The sequence below is a fragment of the Procambarus clarkii genome, chromosome 59 (assembly GCF_040958095.1).
Source record: "Procambarus clarkii isolate CNS0578487 chromosome 59, FALCON_Pclarkii_2.0, whole genome shotgun sequence".
NCBI classification, from domain to species: Eukaryota; Metazoa; Arthropoda; class Malacostraca; order Decapoda; family Cambaridae; genus Procambarus; species Procambarus clarkii.
The window spans coordinates 19,649,425-19,665,469 of NC_091208.1; the positions used below are offsets into that span (position 1 = coordinate 19,649,425).

The 16,045-nt window shown below is 39.7% G+C and overlaps 1 protein-coding gene across 1 annotated transcript in view; it reads left to right on the forward strand.

Moving 5' to 3' along the window:
* The first annotated feature begins 351 nt into the window (after positions 1-351).
* LOC123768108 (calcium-activated chloride channel regulator 2) overlaps positions 352-16,045 on the forward strand; it is a 30,938-nt gene continuing 15,244 nt past the window's right edge. The window contains exons 1-6 of the mRNA XM_045758426.2: positions 352-736; positions 3,262-3,559; positions 6,361-6,517; positions 7,536-7,650; positions 10,993-11,108; positions 13,856-13,961. Coding sequence (XP_045614382.2) covers positions 569-736; positions 3,262-3,559; positions 6,361-6,517; positions 7,536-7,650; positions 10,993-11,108; positions 13,856-13,961 — 960 coding nt within the window. The 5' untranslated portion in view covers positions 352-568. The remainder of the gene's footprint in view (positions 737-3,261; positions 3,560-6,360; positions 6,518-7,535; positions 7,651-10,992; positions 11,109-13,855; positions 13,962-16,045) is intronic.

The following is a 16,045-nucleotide window of genomic DNA, read 5'->3' on the forward strand; positions in this document are numbered from 1 at the left end:
AGGATAGTACTTCCCCTTTCCTAGAAATCCAACGTTTTTGTACACAATTTTGCATGTATGTACTCTTGCCTTAATACAAATTATTATTATTATTATTATTTTATAGTATGGGTCTATGTTGAAGGAGGAAGGTCAGAATGCGTTGTTACAGGTTTCTTGTCCTCAACAAAGGGAATTATAATTTATTTGTCGACATAAAGAATTTTCACATATTCTTTTCTGCTGCTGTTCTTATCAGAATTTATATATAGACTTGTGTAGGCCTATTATGCATATCATGTGTGGTTATCGAAGTTTACATCCTGAAGAAGGTATTGTTGTAGTGGACATGTTGTTATGGCTATATCAGCTTTATCGCAATTGACATCACCTATCAGCTAGCTGGCTGATAAAGAGAGTTGTACAGTCGTTTGAGTGATTGAAGCACTCAGTCAGGTAGATGTTGGAGGTAGGCTGCATGAACAGTCCTTGGAAAGGATAACAAGGGCTATACGTGACATTCTTAGTGTTAAGAGTAGTCTAGATCAAGTGTACTGTGAGAGTGGTGTGAAGTGGAGTGTGGAGGAGCATGGAGACACTGGTGAAGGCGCTGCTGGTGGTGGTAGTGGCGGCGGCTGTGGGGACCGGACAGGCGGCCGACATCAGCGTCGTCGACGGTGCCTACACAGGGCTGGTGGTGGCCCTTAGGGACGACTTGTACCCCACCCAGTGTTCACTCTACATACAGCATATCCAAGTAAGTCACCACCCTGCCTAATTAATGCCTTATAAACAAGGGAATGTCGCCTTTGTTGTTTAGAACTTACACGTGGGATCGTCAGCCTGGATGGAAATGCACACCATAATACATCGCCTTAGTATAATCATACCGTTAACGAGGCAATTGTGCCGATATATGCAGGTAGAAGCAGATAATTTAGTGCTGAATTTAAAGGCTGTTACAGTGGATTACTGTATTTCTGTTTCTGCTTGAAACGATATGCGTGCTAATGGCTTTCCATACGAATGTAAGAACTCTTGTATATATAAATAAAAATAGTTCACCTCTAACGTAATAGGCTACTCCGTTAGAATTCAGAGGCACTACAGCCTACACATATCCTCATGCTTGTCAAGTGGACGGTGGCGCAGCTTCCAGGCACGCCAAGTATAGGCCTACACACCACGGCCGTCATGTCAGGAGTGTCACGTAGGCTTCTTCAGTGTAGAACAATTATAATAATTATGTTGTCTACAAGCAAAACGGCTGGTGCGTTCTCAAATCTGTCGGGTATCCCGGGACAGAAATGGTTGGGCACATTTCCTTACACATAATGCCGCTGTTTACGTAGATAACACTGGACAATGTTAGAAAGGCGGGATTCAAGTACAGTTAACGGAAAAGACGCGTGTTCAAGGCCTTTCATGAAGTTGACCGTTTTGATGATGGTTGGTAGGTCAAATCAAATCAAATTAAATGTTTATTCGGGTAAAAATCAAATTTTTATTCATGTAAGTGAGCATTCGGGGGCTCGGAAAACTGAAATTCGACACGATGACTGCACCAGACGTCGCATCAATTTGGGATATTGCAGATACTGACGATAGTATAGGGATCCATTGGTCAAAATCGCGTTATGTATTCCAGCGATCGTCAACGGACCGGTGGGCAGAACAGGAGCCAGATTCACGAAAGCACTTACGCAAGCACTTACGAACCTGTACATCTTTTCTCAATCTTTGGCGGCTTTGTTTCCAATTATTAAACAGTTTATGAGCTCCGAAGCACCAGGAGGCTGTTTATAACAATAACAACAGTTGAATGGAAAGTTTTCATGCTTGTAAACTGTTTAATAAATGTAACCAAAGCCGTCAAAGATTGAGGAAAGGTGTACATGTTCGTAAGTGCTTTCGTGAATCTGGCCCCAGATATCTGCACACCATAGCCTGTGAGAGGCAGCGTAAGCAAAATAAATTTAGAGAGAGCACAAGACAACCCGTCCTCTTACAAATTATGTCGCTTTTCGCTCGTATGCGCACTCAGGCTAAAAGTGGACGTAATTCAAATTGAAATCGGCTCACGAAAGTGACGTACCGTCTCGTTTTCTGTTTTGGGTTCTCTGGCTTAGGCTGTTAGGTTAGGAGAGGACACACTCAACGATTTTCATGACGTTTTGAAACCTTAGAAGAAATTCCTGACCTTCTAACTTACCAGAGGACCCTTCAACTTGTTATTTTTTGGAAAAAAAAATCCAAAATTTATTTTAAATTATTTTTCATTTTCAAATTACGACCTTTTTTGGCCGTAGCGCATACAATGAAAAGCGACGTAATTTGTAAGAGGACAAGTCTTAATAAGACCTTGGCGGAAATGTTTAAATCATTAGTTATAATCACTCTACACACATTATAATTACATTGACAGCTGGTAATAGGCATCTTTCATCCAACTTCTATGTGCTCACCTAGTTGTGCTTGCGGGGGTTGAGTTTTGGCTTTTTGGTCCTGCCTCTCAACTGTCAAAGTTAACTGTATTACGAAAAATCATTATACAGTGCCATTGCCACCTTCCCTATCCTTCAGCACCCTCTCAAGCCTTTAACCACCTTCCCCTACCCTTCACCACCTTCCTTACTCTTTACTCATCTTTACAGTACTTCAATTCACTATCTTTGCTCCGATTCACTACCCTTCCTATCATTCAACTTCCCTAACCTTTACTGATTGATTGAAGAAGATTAAGCCATCCAAAAGGTGGCACGGGCATGAATAGCCGGCAAGTGGTGGCCCTTTTGAGCCATCACCAGTATCAATAGATGATACTGGAGATCTGTGGAGGTGCAACTGCACCCTGCGTGACGGGAGATGTCTCCCGTGAACCTTTACTATCTTCTCTACTCCACCACTTCCCCTTCATCCCAGTAATCTTAGTGAGGATGGAGTCTTTTAGATAGTGAAATTGGAAATTAGTATGATTTGCCATTTTATAGAAAGGGGAAGAGGGAGCAAAGAACTCCATACCATCTCCAGACAAAGACCAGTCATCTTGCAAGAGTTTGGTGAAGCTAGCCATAAGCGTCTGGCCCTCAACCCGAATCAGAAAAACAGACATTTTCTTATATAGATGTAGAATTATGCCGTCACATCCACGCATAAGGTTCAGTACGAGTATCATCTACGGGCTCACCATAGCCCGTGTTACTTTGAACTTTTTGTTCCAGGTAGCGAATCTTTAACAACAACAGTAAGAGTATAGTTTCTGTTTTTTGTTTACTTTTTCAGAGCATGATTAGCAGTGCTTCTGCAGTACTTTATAACGTGACAAACAACACGCTCTCCTTTGGCGAGGTGACCATTCTGGTTCCTGCGGCTGCTAGCAGTTGGCCATGTCTTGATTTAGACATTGTAGAAAACACCCGCAGACTAGGGTGGACTGATGCGCACTGGAGGGTGGGGCCATCACACCCACTCTTCCTGGACAACCCCTGGACTCAACAACCCCGCGGCTGTGGAGAACCTGGAGATTTTACCTACCTCTCTGAAAACTTCCTGTCTTCGAATTCTGATTCGGTGTCTCAAGGTTTGTGGCTCTTCCGTTTCCTTCGTAATGTTATCGCAAACTGAGGATATTGTATTCACCTAGTTGTGCTTGGGTTGAGCTCTGGCTCTTTCGGTCCGCCTCTCAACTGTCAATCATTTTTTGTTTCACACACACACAGGAAGCAGCCCGTAGCAGCTGTTTTACTCCCAGGTACCTATTTACTGCTAGGTGAATAGAGGGACATCAGGGTGAAAGAAACTCTGCCCATTTGTTTCCGCCATCGCCGGGGATCGATCCCCGGTCCCTAGGACTACGAGTGCCGAGCGCTGTCCACTCAGCCACCAGGCCCTTTATGCATTGCACACCTCATACTCATCCTGTGAGCGGTAGTTTATTGTGCACCCCATACTCATCCTGTGAGTGGTAGTTTATTGTGCACCCCATACTCATCCTGTGAGTGGTAGTTCATTGTGCACCCCATACTCATCCTGTGAGTGGTAGTTTATTGTGCACCCCATACTTATCCTGTGAGTGATAGTTTATTGTGCACCCCATACTTATCCTGTGAGTGATAGTTTATTGTGCACCCCATACTCATCCTGTGAGTGGTAGTTTATTGTGCACCCCATACTCATCCTGTGAGTGGTAGTTAATTGTGCACCCCATACTCATCCTGTGAGTGATAGTTTATTGTGCACCTCATACTCATCCTGTGAGTGGTAGTTTATTGTGCACCCCATACTCATCCTGTGAGCGGTAGTTTATTGTGCACCTCATACTCATCCTGTGAGTGGTAGTTTATTGTGCACCCCATACTCATCCTGTGAGTGATAGTTTATTGTGCACCCCATACTCATCCTGTGAGTGGTAGTTTATTGTGCACCCCATACTCATCCTGTGAGCGGTAGTTTATTGTGCACCCCATACTCATCCTGTGAGTGGTAGTTTATTGTGCACCCCATACTCATCCTGTGAGCGGTAGTTTATTGTGCACCCCATACTCATCCTGTGAGTGGTAGTTCATTGTGCACCCCATACTCATCCTGTGAGCGGTAGTTTATTGTGCACCCCATACTCATCCTGTGAGTGGTAGTTTATTGTGCACCCCATACTCATCCTGTGAGCGGTAGTTTATTGTGCACCCCATACTCATCCTGTGAGTGGTAGTTCATTGTGCACCCCATACTCATCCTGTGAGCGGTAGTTTATTGTGCACCCCATACTCATCCTGTGAGCGGTAGTTTATTGTGCACCCCATACTCATCCTGTGAGTGGTAGTTCATTGTGCACCCCATACTCATCCTGTGAGCGGTAGTTTATTGTGCACCCCATACTCATCCTGTGAGTGGTAGTTCATTGTGCACCCCATACTCATCCTGTGAGTGGTAGTTCATTGTGCACCCCATACTCATCCTGTGAGCGGTAGTTCATTGTGCGCCCCATACTCATCCTGTGAGCGGTAGTATATTGTCAAATAGCTAAAAAGAACACAATATAGAGTAGTATACCATCAAAATAAGCGGGTGACAAAAATTCACGTTTTCTATGCATCGGTAGATTAGGCTAAATGCAGGGTTGCATGGGTTCATACGTGTCTGTATAGTTAGGTTAGTACTTTGTATTTTGTACGTTGTGGCACATCAAGAGGAGGAGGAGGAGGACGCTTCTCTGGTTAAAGTTTCCGGCCAGAATATAGGAACATAGAGTGGAAACGGTTGGGCAACCACAGGGTATTGTAACTCACAATATTAGCAACACATATAATGTATAATTCTGGTAATTTTGTAACTAGCTCATCAAGATTGTAACTTGCTTAGCTAAATGAATTGTGGGGTTCAGTCCCTGAGCCCATTATGTGCCTCTGTAGCCCTTTCCACTACCGCCCACAAGATGGGTATGGGGGGCATAATGAATGAACTAAACTTAAACTAACCTTTGATTGGTAATTAAATAGTCTGACCGGTAAAATACAGTACTGTGCTTATTATATGTAATTAAATAGTTATCAGTAGTCACTTATATTCACTTAAATGTAATCTGTATGGTGGAAGACAGAGGCCTTCTCTTTTAAACCTACCTTATTTTGGGGTTCTAAATTTATAACTGGCCATCAACGTGGAGAAATTAGATTTTAATCCACATTACTTTTTTAAAATATCTGGCAAGACTTACACAAACGGTTTCAGAAACACAACAAAGTCTTAGTGATAGACAGGCAAAAAGGAGATGGTTTTCACCCATTGGGAAAGCCACTTGAGATGCCTTGTGGGAGGTTACAAAGAAAAAAATAATTCATACATACAAAAATAATTCATGCTTGTATCGAGGGGCTCCCCCCCCCCCCCCCCAAGGTCGAATTACTGACCTCCCGCCCAGGATGCAACTCATTCCTGAGTACTACTTACTGCAAGGTGAACAGGTGCATTAGGTAAAAGGAGATGTGCCCAACTATTTCGGTCCCGCCTGGGATTCGAACCCAGAATTCTGGATAGTGCGTCGAGAACGAACCCGACTGTCTCGCGTCCATTGATGCTGTAACGTTGTGTGTTGAATTTCGTGACTAATTTTGTAAGCTCATCAAGATTGTAACTTGCTTAGCTAAATGATTTGTTGGGGTTCAGTTCCTGAGCCCATTATGTGCCTCTGTAGCCCTTTCCACTACCGCCCACAGGACGGGTATGGGGTGCATAATACATGTACTAAACTAAAACACAACCGGGACAAGCCTCATGTAAATAAATAAATCTATTATAGAGTCTTATACACAGTATTCATTGTAACCATTCATTGCACTGCAACCATTCATTGCACTGCAACTATTCATTGCAACTTTTCCGCAGGTAAATTATTGATTCACGAGTGGGCCAAATTTAGATGGGGAGTGTTTGAAGAATATGGCCACCTGCATGATCCCATCTTCCCTTCGGCATACCGTGCACAGACCAGTTCTTTTGCTCCCAACTACTGCAGTAATAACGAAGTCTCGGGCTCCTTCAGGTTAGTAGTTATCGAAGCATAGTTTGCAGGACTAGGCTTCAGCTTCTGGGGCCCGCCTTCTTGGCTGTCGGTCACGGGGACTATTGTGTGTTTATCAACTCTTTCATACTTTATTCCTGGTAGTGTATCAAGCTCCCACAAATACAGTACCATTCTTGTGCTTTATCAATTCTTTGACTTCAATTCTAAGGCAGTTACACTTCCCGTTTCACTTGGTTTAGTTGGCAGTTTCACGTTTCACTTTTTGAATGTATGTCCTGTATTTGGAGTAGAAATTGAAGGGAACATAAAATAAGTATACAGTACAAAGAGAAATCACATTATTGTGATGTGTCGATGAGAAAATCCACAGGAGCCGTGATGAGGATTCGAACCTTTGTGCTGGGTATTCGCAGATGCAAGGGCCCAAACGACTACGCCACGACATGGAAGCCTCGGGGATCTTCGAAGGTGCAGTAGCACCCCAGGTTGCAATTCTTTTACCATGTTGTGGTGTAGTCATTTAGAGTGTGCATCTGGGAATTCCCAGTGCACAGGTTCGAATCTTCATCACGGCTCCTGTGGATTTTCTTATAAGTGTTCTGATGGAACTTAGCCCTGTTGTAAATTGAGAACCACTTTTACTCTAGTTGTGGCAGGAGTATTTAGTAAGTGTTCAGACATGTCATTAGTAGAGGGCTGGAAAAATGGGACTTAAAATGGTCTCTGCAATGTATCCCTATTTTTACTGTATTTTTACTATATATTTTCCATATTTATTTTTACCATATACCTGTACTGTAATAGGGTATGCACTGCTTAAGTTTCTGAGAACAAGAGATATGAAAGTATCAATGTAAATGAGAAAGAGATACAACTAGTGTAGTAATAAATATATTTTATACACGATTCCAGTGCACATTATATGCACAGGCATTAATATTTGTTATAATGTCCTCGATAATGGGAAACTAAAGCAAAATGTATATGTTGCATTAGTATATTAGAAGACTAAGTTCAGTATGTATTCCACCAACAGTGATCAGTGTGTGCAGAATGGTAAAGAAGAGGATTGCAACTTCACACCTGACTTGGCGTCTGATAGTAATGTTAACATTGAGTCGTCTCTCCTCGCGGCACCTTTCCTCGGCACAGTAAGTCTCCTTCATCATTAGTAAGGCTAAACTATGTGATTTTTATGATAAAGTAAAATGATGACATTGAGGTCTGGGAGTGTCAAGATAAATCACCTGTGCTAAGAGGGATCATCATGGAGAAGGCCATAAGCAAGTTTATGAGCAAATGAACATTATAAATGTTGTATTAGACTACGATATTACAATTGTTATAATCAGCTGGGAAAGAGAGGCTCTTGATGCAGATGGTGAGAAGGAATAATAACAATAATATTTATTTACAAGAAGGTACAATTTGTATGTGAGATTACATAAGATTGGTATTTTTACATTCTTGCAAAGCCACTAACGTGCATAGAGTTTTGGGCAGGTCCTTAATCTAACCTATCAGGTAAGGTGAAAAGGTACATTGTAGCAAAATTTATATCAACATATAACTACAATATAAATTGACAATTTAATGCGAGACACACACACACCTGCATTCCTTTCTATGGAAAAAGGATAGTTGTGTCAATCAAGTGTACAGTAATGCAGATAAGACGTTAAATTTTATCAACCAATTGCCTATTGTATAATAATACAGATGAGATGAGTAAGTCTGTCAGATGAGTAAATTCTAGTACTGTAGATGATTTCCCCCATCAACTTTGGCTCGATGACAAATGTGATGCTTTAGTTGGATGAAAATAGAATAAAGATAGGGTTAATTGTACTGTGCCTGAGGTAAAGGTGTACAGTATAGTACTTCAAAACACTTTGGTTACCAAACAGTATCGAGGTTGTGTTAGTGCTGGATAATAACCCATCCCATCCACCAGTTTCTCAACCGTCAAAATTGCTTGTCTTCCAAGGCCACTTCCATGTTTTAAGTCATGGCTCAGGGTGATATTAAGAAAATCAAGCACAGAGAATGCCACAATAATATGACACTTTCACAATATCGAGGCACTCCCTTCTTTGCTAGACAGGCGCTCCTGCCTGTGTTATAGATGAGCTCCTTCCTATGGTAGAGACGAGCTCCTTCCTATGGTAGAGATGAGCTCCTTCCTATGGTAGAGATGAGCTCCTGCCTGTGTTATAGATGAGCTCCTTCCTATGGTAGAGATGAGCTCCTTCCTATGGTAGAGACGAGCTCCTTCCTATGGTAGAGATGAGCTCCTTCCTATGGTAGAGATGAGCTCCTTCCTATGGTAGAGATGAGCTCCTTCCTATGGTAGAGATGAGCTCCTGCCTGTGTTATAGATGAGCTCCTTCCTATGGTAGAGATGAGCTCCTTCCTATGGTAGAGATGAGCTCCTGCCTGTGTTATAGATGAGCTCCTTCCTGTGGTAGAGATGAGCTCCTTCCTGTGGTAGAGATGAGCTCCTTCCTCTGGTAGAGATGAGCTCCTTCCTATGGTAGAGATGAGCTCCTTCCTATGGTAGAGATGAGCTCCTTCCTATGGTAGAGATGAGCTCCTGCCTGTGTTATAGATGAGCTCCTTCCTATGGTAGAGATGAGCTCCTTCCTATGGTAGAGATGAGCACCTTCCTATGGTAGAGATGAGCACCTTCCTATGGTAGAGATGAGCTCCTTCAAATGGTAGAGATGAGCTTCTTTCTGTGTTAGAGAGAAGCTCCTTGCTTATGTTAAGGAAGTAATGTTCCCGACATTAAACATCGATTGATATCTGGCAATATTGAAGAGGCCCTAAATGGCTATAGTGATACATTTGTTTATACTGCAAATAGCATAACTTATGTAAAGATAATAAATATTTACATGCACATATAACCAGAACATGAAAGCCAGAAGTATGAGGAAGAAACTGGAAAAAATGCAAATATGGCCATGGGGCAGATGATCAAACCTATAGCACCATACTCTCTTTTGTGGCGACCAGAATTGAGTATAGCCCATTATATATGGCTTTCAATACTATTTCAAAAGAGAGTAACAAGTCACACAGAAAGTGTTATTCAGGGGTATTAGAACAACTTGAACTACATGTCCTAGTTCATCGAGTGACTACATGTCTTCATAAGGAGGCAAGGTAAGGTAGTTATTAAGAGGAAAGCACTAAGCCAGTATGACTATACTGTATAGCACTTAACAGGAATATGAGAATGGAGTGAAGAAAGTGACCAGCCACTTCAGACCACTGGTTCTCAGGGGTCCCAAGTCACACATCACCCCTAGGGATCCCAGGTTTTCTCAGAGTACTGTACATTCTTTCCCAGTTTGGAGTTTCTTCCCTGACAAACATTCCTCCCCCTGGTTAAAATCCTTTCCCTTAGATTTTGAATATCTTTCCCAGGGAGCCATCTGCCTCCCCTTCAAGAATCACCGACTTAAACCATTGGGAAACGAATGCAGACCCTGCAAGAAGTAAGGTCGCTGCTGTACCGACAAGATAAATTGGGGTAGATACCTTCGCTAGAAATTGCAGATGGTATCAGTAAGCTATTATCATCCTAACAGTAGGAGTGGTAGTGAGAAAGTTGAGAGAGATTAAAAGAGTTGGTTCTCTTCTTTAAGTAGGCCAGCTCTAGCTGAGGCCTCACCCCTTTCAAGAGGTCGCTATTTTCTAGAATAAAAACTTATTTCCCACAAAAAGGCGTGCACTATCCATCATAGTGCATGTCTTTACAGGCATTTCAAATTTAGGGACCCTTCAGCCTGAGTGGTAACAGAAATACATAGCCTATACCTGTTACCGATGTCTTATTTATTTAAGTAATTCTATATACTATACGGTCCACTACAGTACTGTACTTCAATTATTAATCAGTAGAGTATAAGTGTCAGTATTTTGTGTGGTCAAGCTTTTATCATTTTATCCAAATATTTCTATATAATTGTTGTTGATGCAGAACCTCTGTTCATTAATTTTACCTTTTTTTAAGTCTCCTTATGGAGACTATACTATGTTATAATTGAATTCCTCCAGTTTTACCTGTCTTCTTTCATATAGGCCTACTCTTTTATTAACTTCTATATTTATATATACAAACTGTGTATTATTATTATGATACAAAACAGTGAACTGTATCAAGAAAGTGGCAAATAGATTACAAATATCTAAGATATGTATTTTAAAAAAGTGATTATTGAGTATTGCAAACAGATTGAGGGATTAATAAAGAATGGCGAATTCAAAATCAGTAAAATACATTGGGAATGCCTATCACATTTAGGTGAATACAGTAGCTTAAAGGTGTAACTAGCAAGAGGGAAATTTAGTAACATGTTATGTTGAAAGACTCTTACAGAGATTTAAAAAGGTCATTGCTAAGGCTTTTTTGTTTAAAGTATGGGATTTTTGTAACACGCAGACTATTATTTTTTTATAAAATAAGTGAAATATTTATTTTGCAGGTAGTGAAGTTTTGTGATTCAAGTGATCATGATAAAACAGTGCCCACCAAACACAACGTATTATGTGATAAACGTAGCACTCAAGAAGTTATCAATCAACATGAAGATATGCAGCAGTAAGTCACTATACATACCAGTTTTCTTGCACGTTTCTGATTTTATTTATCATTTTTACAATACAACTTCATTATGACATAAAATTCACAATAACATGACAGGAATGAATAAGCACCAGACACACATTGGAAAGTGCTTCAGCAGCTTACCATTAACAACTCCTCCAATGCTTACAAGTTCAGGCCCTTGTGAGAAGCAATAAACACTACTCAGCAAGTACAAGCATTTGTATATTGAATTTGTTTCATCTAGAAGATGGTTTTGGTTGTGTAAATTGACAGGGTTAAACAACAACTCTATCCCAATATCACTGGCTATTATAAAAAGCACAGTAGTCAGGACCAATACTGTGACATTTCCCCAGAGCTAGAGCAATGATTCCCCAAGACTAGTAGTAGTAGGCATCTTGCAGTCTCGGGAGACTATGGAGATGCGCTATGGTTGTCGAGGATGGAGTGTCCTCTTCAGGGCACAAAGCCTGGGTAGGTCGATATGGAGGAGAAGCTGATACCCATGCAGCTGATCCCCCTCTCCACATTGCTGAAATTTTCTAATGAAAAGGCAAACGTCAATACGCTTGGTTCCAGCACCACTGCAAGAGCTGCCAGAACAAGGTTAAAGTTCTGGCAGCTAAGACTCACTAATCCCAAGACTAAAGCACTGTTTATGGAGCCTAAAATTCTATTGAAACAACAGGCATACACAAACTACTAGTATATAAGACTATACAAAAGGCTGATACAGATACATAGGGCTAAATGCATTACAGCTTGCTACTAATAAACTAAAAAATGCAGGAGTAGTATTCTGTATTAAAGTTATCTTTTAAAACATTGAAAATTCCACCTACAGAATAGATAATAGGAATGCTATGCACAGAATTAGTTTCAGAAACTCATTCAGAGACCATCTCACTCAGGTACTGGCAATGTGATGACACAGACAGGGCAGCTAAAGCTGTATGCAGCTAGACTTGGTTATCTCTTATTTATTTATTATTATTTATTTATATATATACAAGAAGGTACATTGGGGGTTAAGAGAGAACATAGGAAGGATGTTGATTTTACAATCTTGTAAAGCCACTAGCACGCATAGCGTTTCGGGCAAGTCCTTAAACTAACAGAGATAATTTTAAGTAGATAATTTACAGTATAATTGACAACAAATGTTTATAGGTACTTTACAGCTTTACTTTACAGGTACAGGTAATTTTAAGCAGATATATTACAGTAAAATTGACAAAAAAATTTACAGGTCAACAAAAATAAAGATTAGAATAATACACAATAATAACAAAACATTATAATGAGCAAGGATTTCTAGGTACATTAGGATACATTAGGATAAAATATCAAGGTTATACATTGGTTCACTGTAGCACAATTTGAGGATCATTTCAAGGAATAATGCAGTAGAATATGCACTCAATATAACAACCATGATATCAGATGATATCAAAGATTACAATGGTTGAGTACAATAATATGGCTTAGGTACAAATATTGCCATAACTATTGCCATAACTATATGCATATCTATTGCCATAACTGCATTGCTTAAAGAAACAAAAGCTCATAGAAGAGCAATCATTGACACATAAAGGGCACAAGGCACTAATATTAAGAGTTACTGTATAGGTTTAGAGGCGAGAACTATATGCGGATTGATAGCATTTGGGGGTAAGAGTTAATTAGGTAGTACTGTACTTAGTTCTGCTCTTAAACTGGTTACCTTGAGGTGCTTCCGGGGCTTAGCGTCCCCGCGGCCCGGTCGTCGACCAGGCCTCCTGGTTGCTGGACTGATCAACCAGGCTGTTGGACGCGTGTGTGTCACAATACAAGGGAATCCACTGGACATTGTGGCAATGTAATTGCCAGAATTAGGCTGGGATGTCATTACCATTATTGTACTGGGATGCCAGGTAACGAATCTCCTAACATTGAGCACTAATTCTAAACTCTGTGAAAGAGAACTAGTGATACAGTCTTTAGCATTATTAGTGAATTCCCAATTATAAATGATTTTAGACTAAATGGCATAATATTTGCGAAGCTTTGTAAACTGCATTGCATTCACTCACAAATATTTGAAGGTATTCTTATAGTCTGTGCTAGGTTTGTTAGTGTAAACTAGTAAACTAAACTGACAGCCTCAGTCCTTTGAGATGTAGACCTTAGGTGAATGTTTACTCTGTAGACTAGGCAAGTAGCACAATGCTGAGTATTTTAGAGGTTATTAACAACAACAATAACAGTTTTCCATGATAACTACAAAAATTCCCTTGGAATAGAATAATGTTACCTAGAACAAGATTAATGTTAATTGGGATTAATGTGAAGGTTTTTTACTTTGCTTAATTTGGAGTTAAGTAAAAATGTATAGAATCTTATCACAAGATTTAAGGAATATCAATTTCTGTATACTGTACTGTATTAGAATTATACGTCTATGTATTTTTGATAACTAAATGATTATTGTTATAATTAGTAGCAGGCATCCATCAGTCTCAGGAAACTATGGAGTTGCGCTCTGGTTGTCAGTCTGGAGTGGCCTCTCCAGGGCGCAAAGCCAGGGTAGGTTGATACGGAGGAGAAGCTGTTACCCATGCAGCAGGTCCCCAAATATATTGCAGGCAGCAGGTAAAATGATAATTATTATTAATATTATTAATGTAATTTTAGTTGAAGTATTAATAACAATCCTGTCTCACTGCTAGAGTAAACGTTTGATCTTGCTCCCGCAGAGCTCCGGGGAACACAGTGGCAAGCACCACCTTTTCAGTGGTTAGAGCATCTGTACCTGGCGATACAATTGTCTTCGTGTTGGACTACAGCGTCACCATGACGGATGTGAGTATTACTTGAAGCCAAGCAGAGAAGGACTGTGTAGAACTACAGTAGTGTCATGTATTGTGGGATAGCACGGAAAGGAAAGGACTATGTAAGATTACAGCAGTTCCATGGAAAGGGTGAGCATAATAAGACAGAAAGGGAAGGGTTATACTGGCCTAATAGGGGTAGTAGTATGAGTCAAGGGTGATAAATTAAGGTTTACACGGTTCTAAGCATTAGTGGCACCATAGAGAAGTAAACATGTGATAGAGATGAAAAGGATCGAGTTAGATTATAGTTTTAAAAGGGTGGAAAGTCATTATGAAGGAAGGATTTTATTGATGTTTTGATACCATGAATGTAACATGAGACAGGAAGAGATGGGTGGAAAGGAAGAACCCTTAAGAAAAATTATAAGTTTGTTTATAAGCAAAATGTCTTGATAGAAAACAAATGAATGGAGGGGAAGAGTAGGGTAATTATTAAATGCCTCAAGAGAGATAAGGAAGCAGCATCTAGAGAATAAATGGAAGGAGGATAATTGCAAAATAATTTGAAGCCCTAAAAATGTGACAACTTTTATGAACTAAATGAGAATGATATATGTACCAGTAGGTTGATTTAATCAAAGAAAATTAGGCACCTTATGACATAAATTAAGCCACTCCAGACCGACAACCAGAGCACAACTCCATAGTCTCCTGAGACTATGGAGTTGATGCCTACTACTAAGACACATTAACTACTACTGAGGATGCCTACTACTAAGACACATTAACTTATTGATTGGCAGACCCTCAAGCAAACTTGTGGACAAAGTTAGAGATGTGATGCCATTGGTATAAGTTCTCACCTAATTGTGCTTGCGGGGATTGAGCTTCGGCTCTTTGGTCCAAGCGTGCTTCTGCCATTTGTGATTTGTGCCAGGTTTGCTAGATATGATGCTTTCTGCCGGAAGCTGAAGGAATCTCAGTAGACAACTTACTGACTGTTGTCTGGTCAGTGAGTGCTTCTCACTTCTAAGTCATATTACCTCTATGTAACAAAGTTACCTATTTGAGTTTGAGATTCTTTACCTATGGAAAATCCATATCTCATTCATTTATAAATATTTACGTGCAGTCTATACATTTTCAACCTATATTTGATTCAGAGAGTAGCACAATGAAGTACTTAATTTCATCACCATAGTATCCCACCTTGTGCTACTAACTCACCGAGTACTTTATTATTTAGAAACACAATTACATCAGTATAATTTCTTATTATCATCACTTTATATTAATATAATAATTATGTGAATTCAAGTTTGTCATTTTAGACAGTACCTGTCACTACAATTGTATTTAGTTCATGATTGGCAGTTTCTAAAATGTCAACTCTAAAATTCACTACGTATTTTGTATTTACTTTAAGACCTGCCCAAAATGTGATGCATATTAGTTATTAGTGGCTTTGCAAAGATTGTACCACTTAAAATACCAACAAATTTACTTTCACAACCCCTGTATCTTATTTTGTGTGTGTGTGTGTGTGTGTGTGTGTGTGTGTGTGTGTGTGTGTGTGTGTGTGTGTGTGTGTGTATGTGTGTGTATGTGTGTGTATTTTATATATATATATATATATATATATATATATATATATATATATATATATATATATATATATATATATATATATATATATATATATATATATATATATATATATGTCGTACCTAGTAGCCAGAACTCACTTCTATGCCTAATATGCAAGGCCCAATTTGCCTAATAAGCCAAGTTTTCATGAATTAATATATTTTCTTTATTTTTTTTCTTATGAAATGATAAAGCTACCCATTTCGTTATGTATGAGGTCAATATTTTTTTATTGGAGTTAAAATTAACGTAGATATATGACCGAACCTAACCAACCCTACCTAACCTAACCTAACCTATCTTTATAGGTTAGGTTAGGTTAGGTAGCTGAAAAGGTTAGGTTAGGTTAGGTTAGGTAGGTTAGGTAGTCGAAAAACAATTAATTCATGAAAACTTGGCTTATTAGGCAAATCGGGCCTTGCATAGTAGTCATAGAAGTGCGTTCTGGCTACTAGGTACGACATA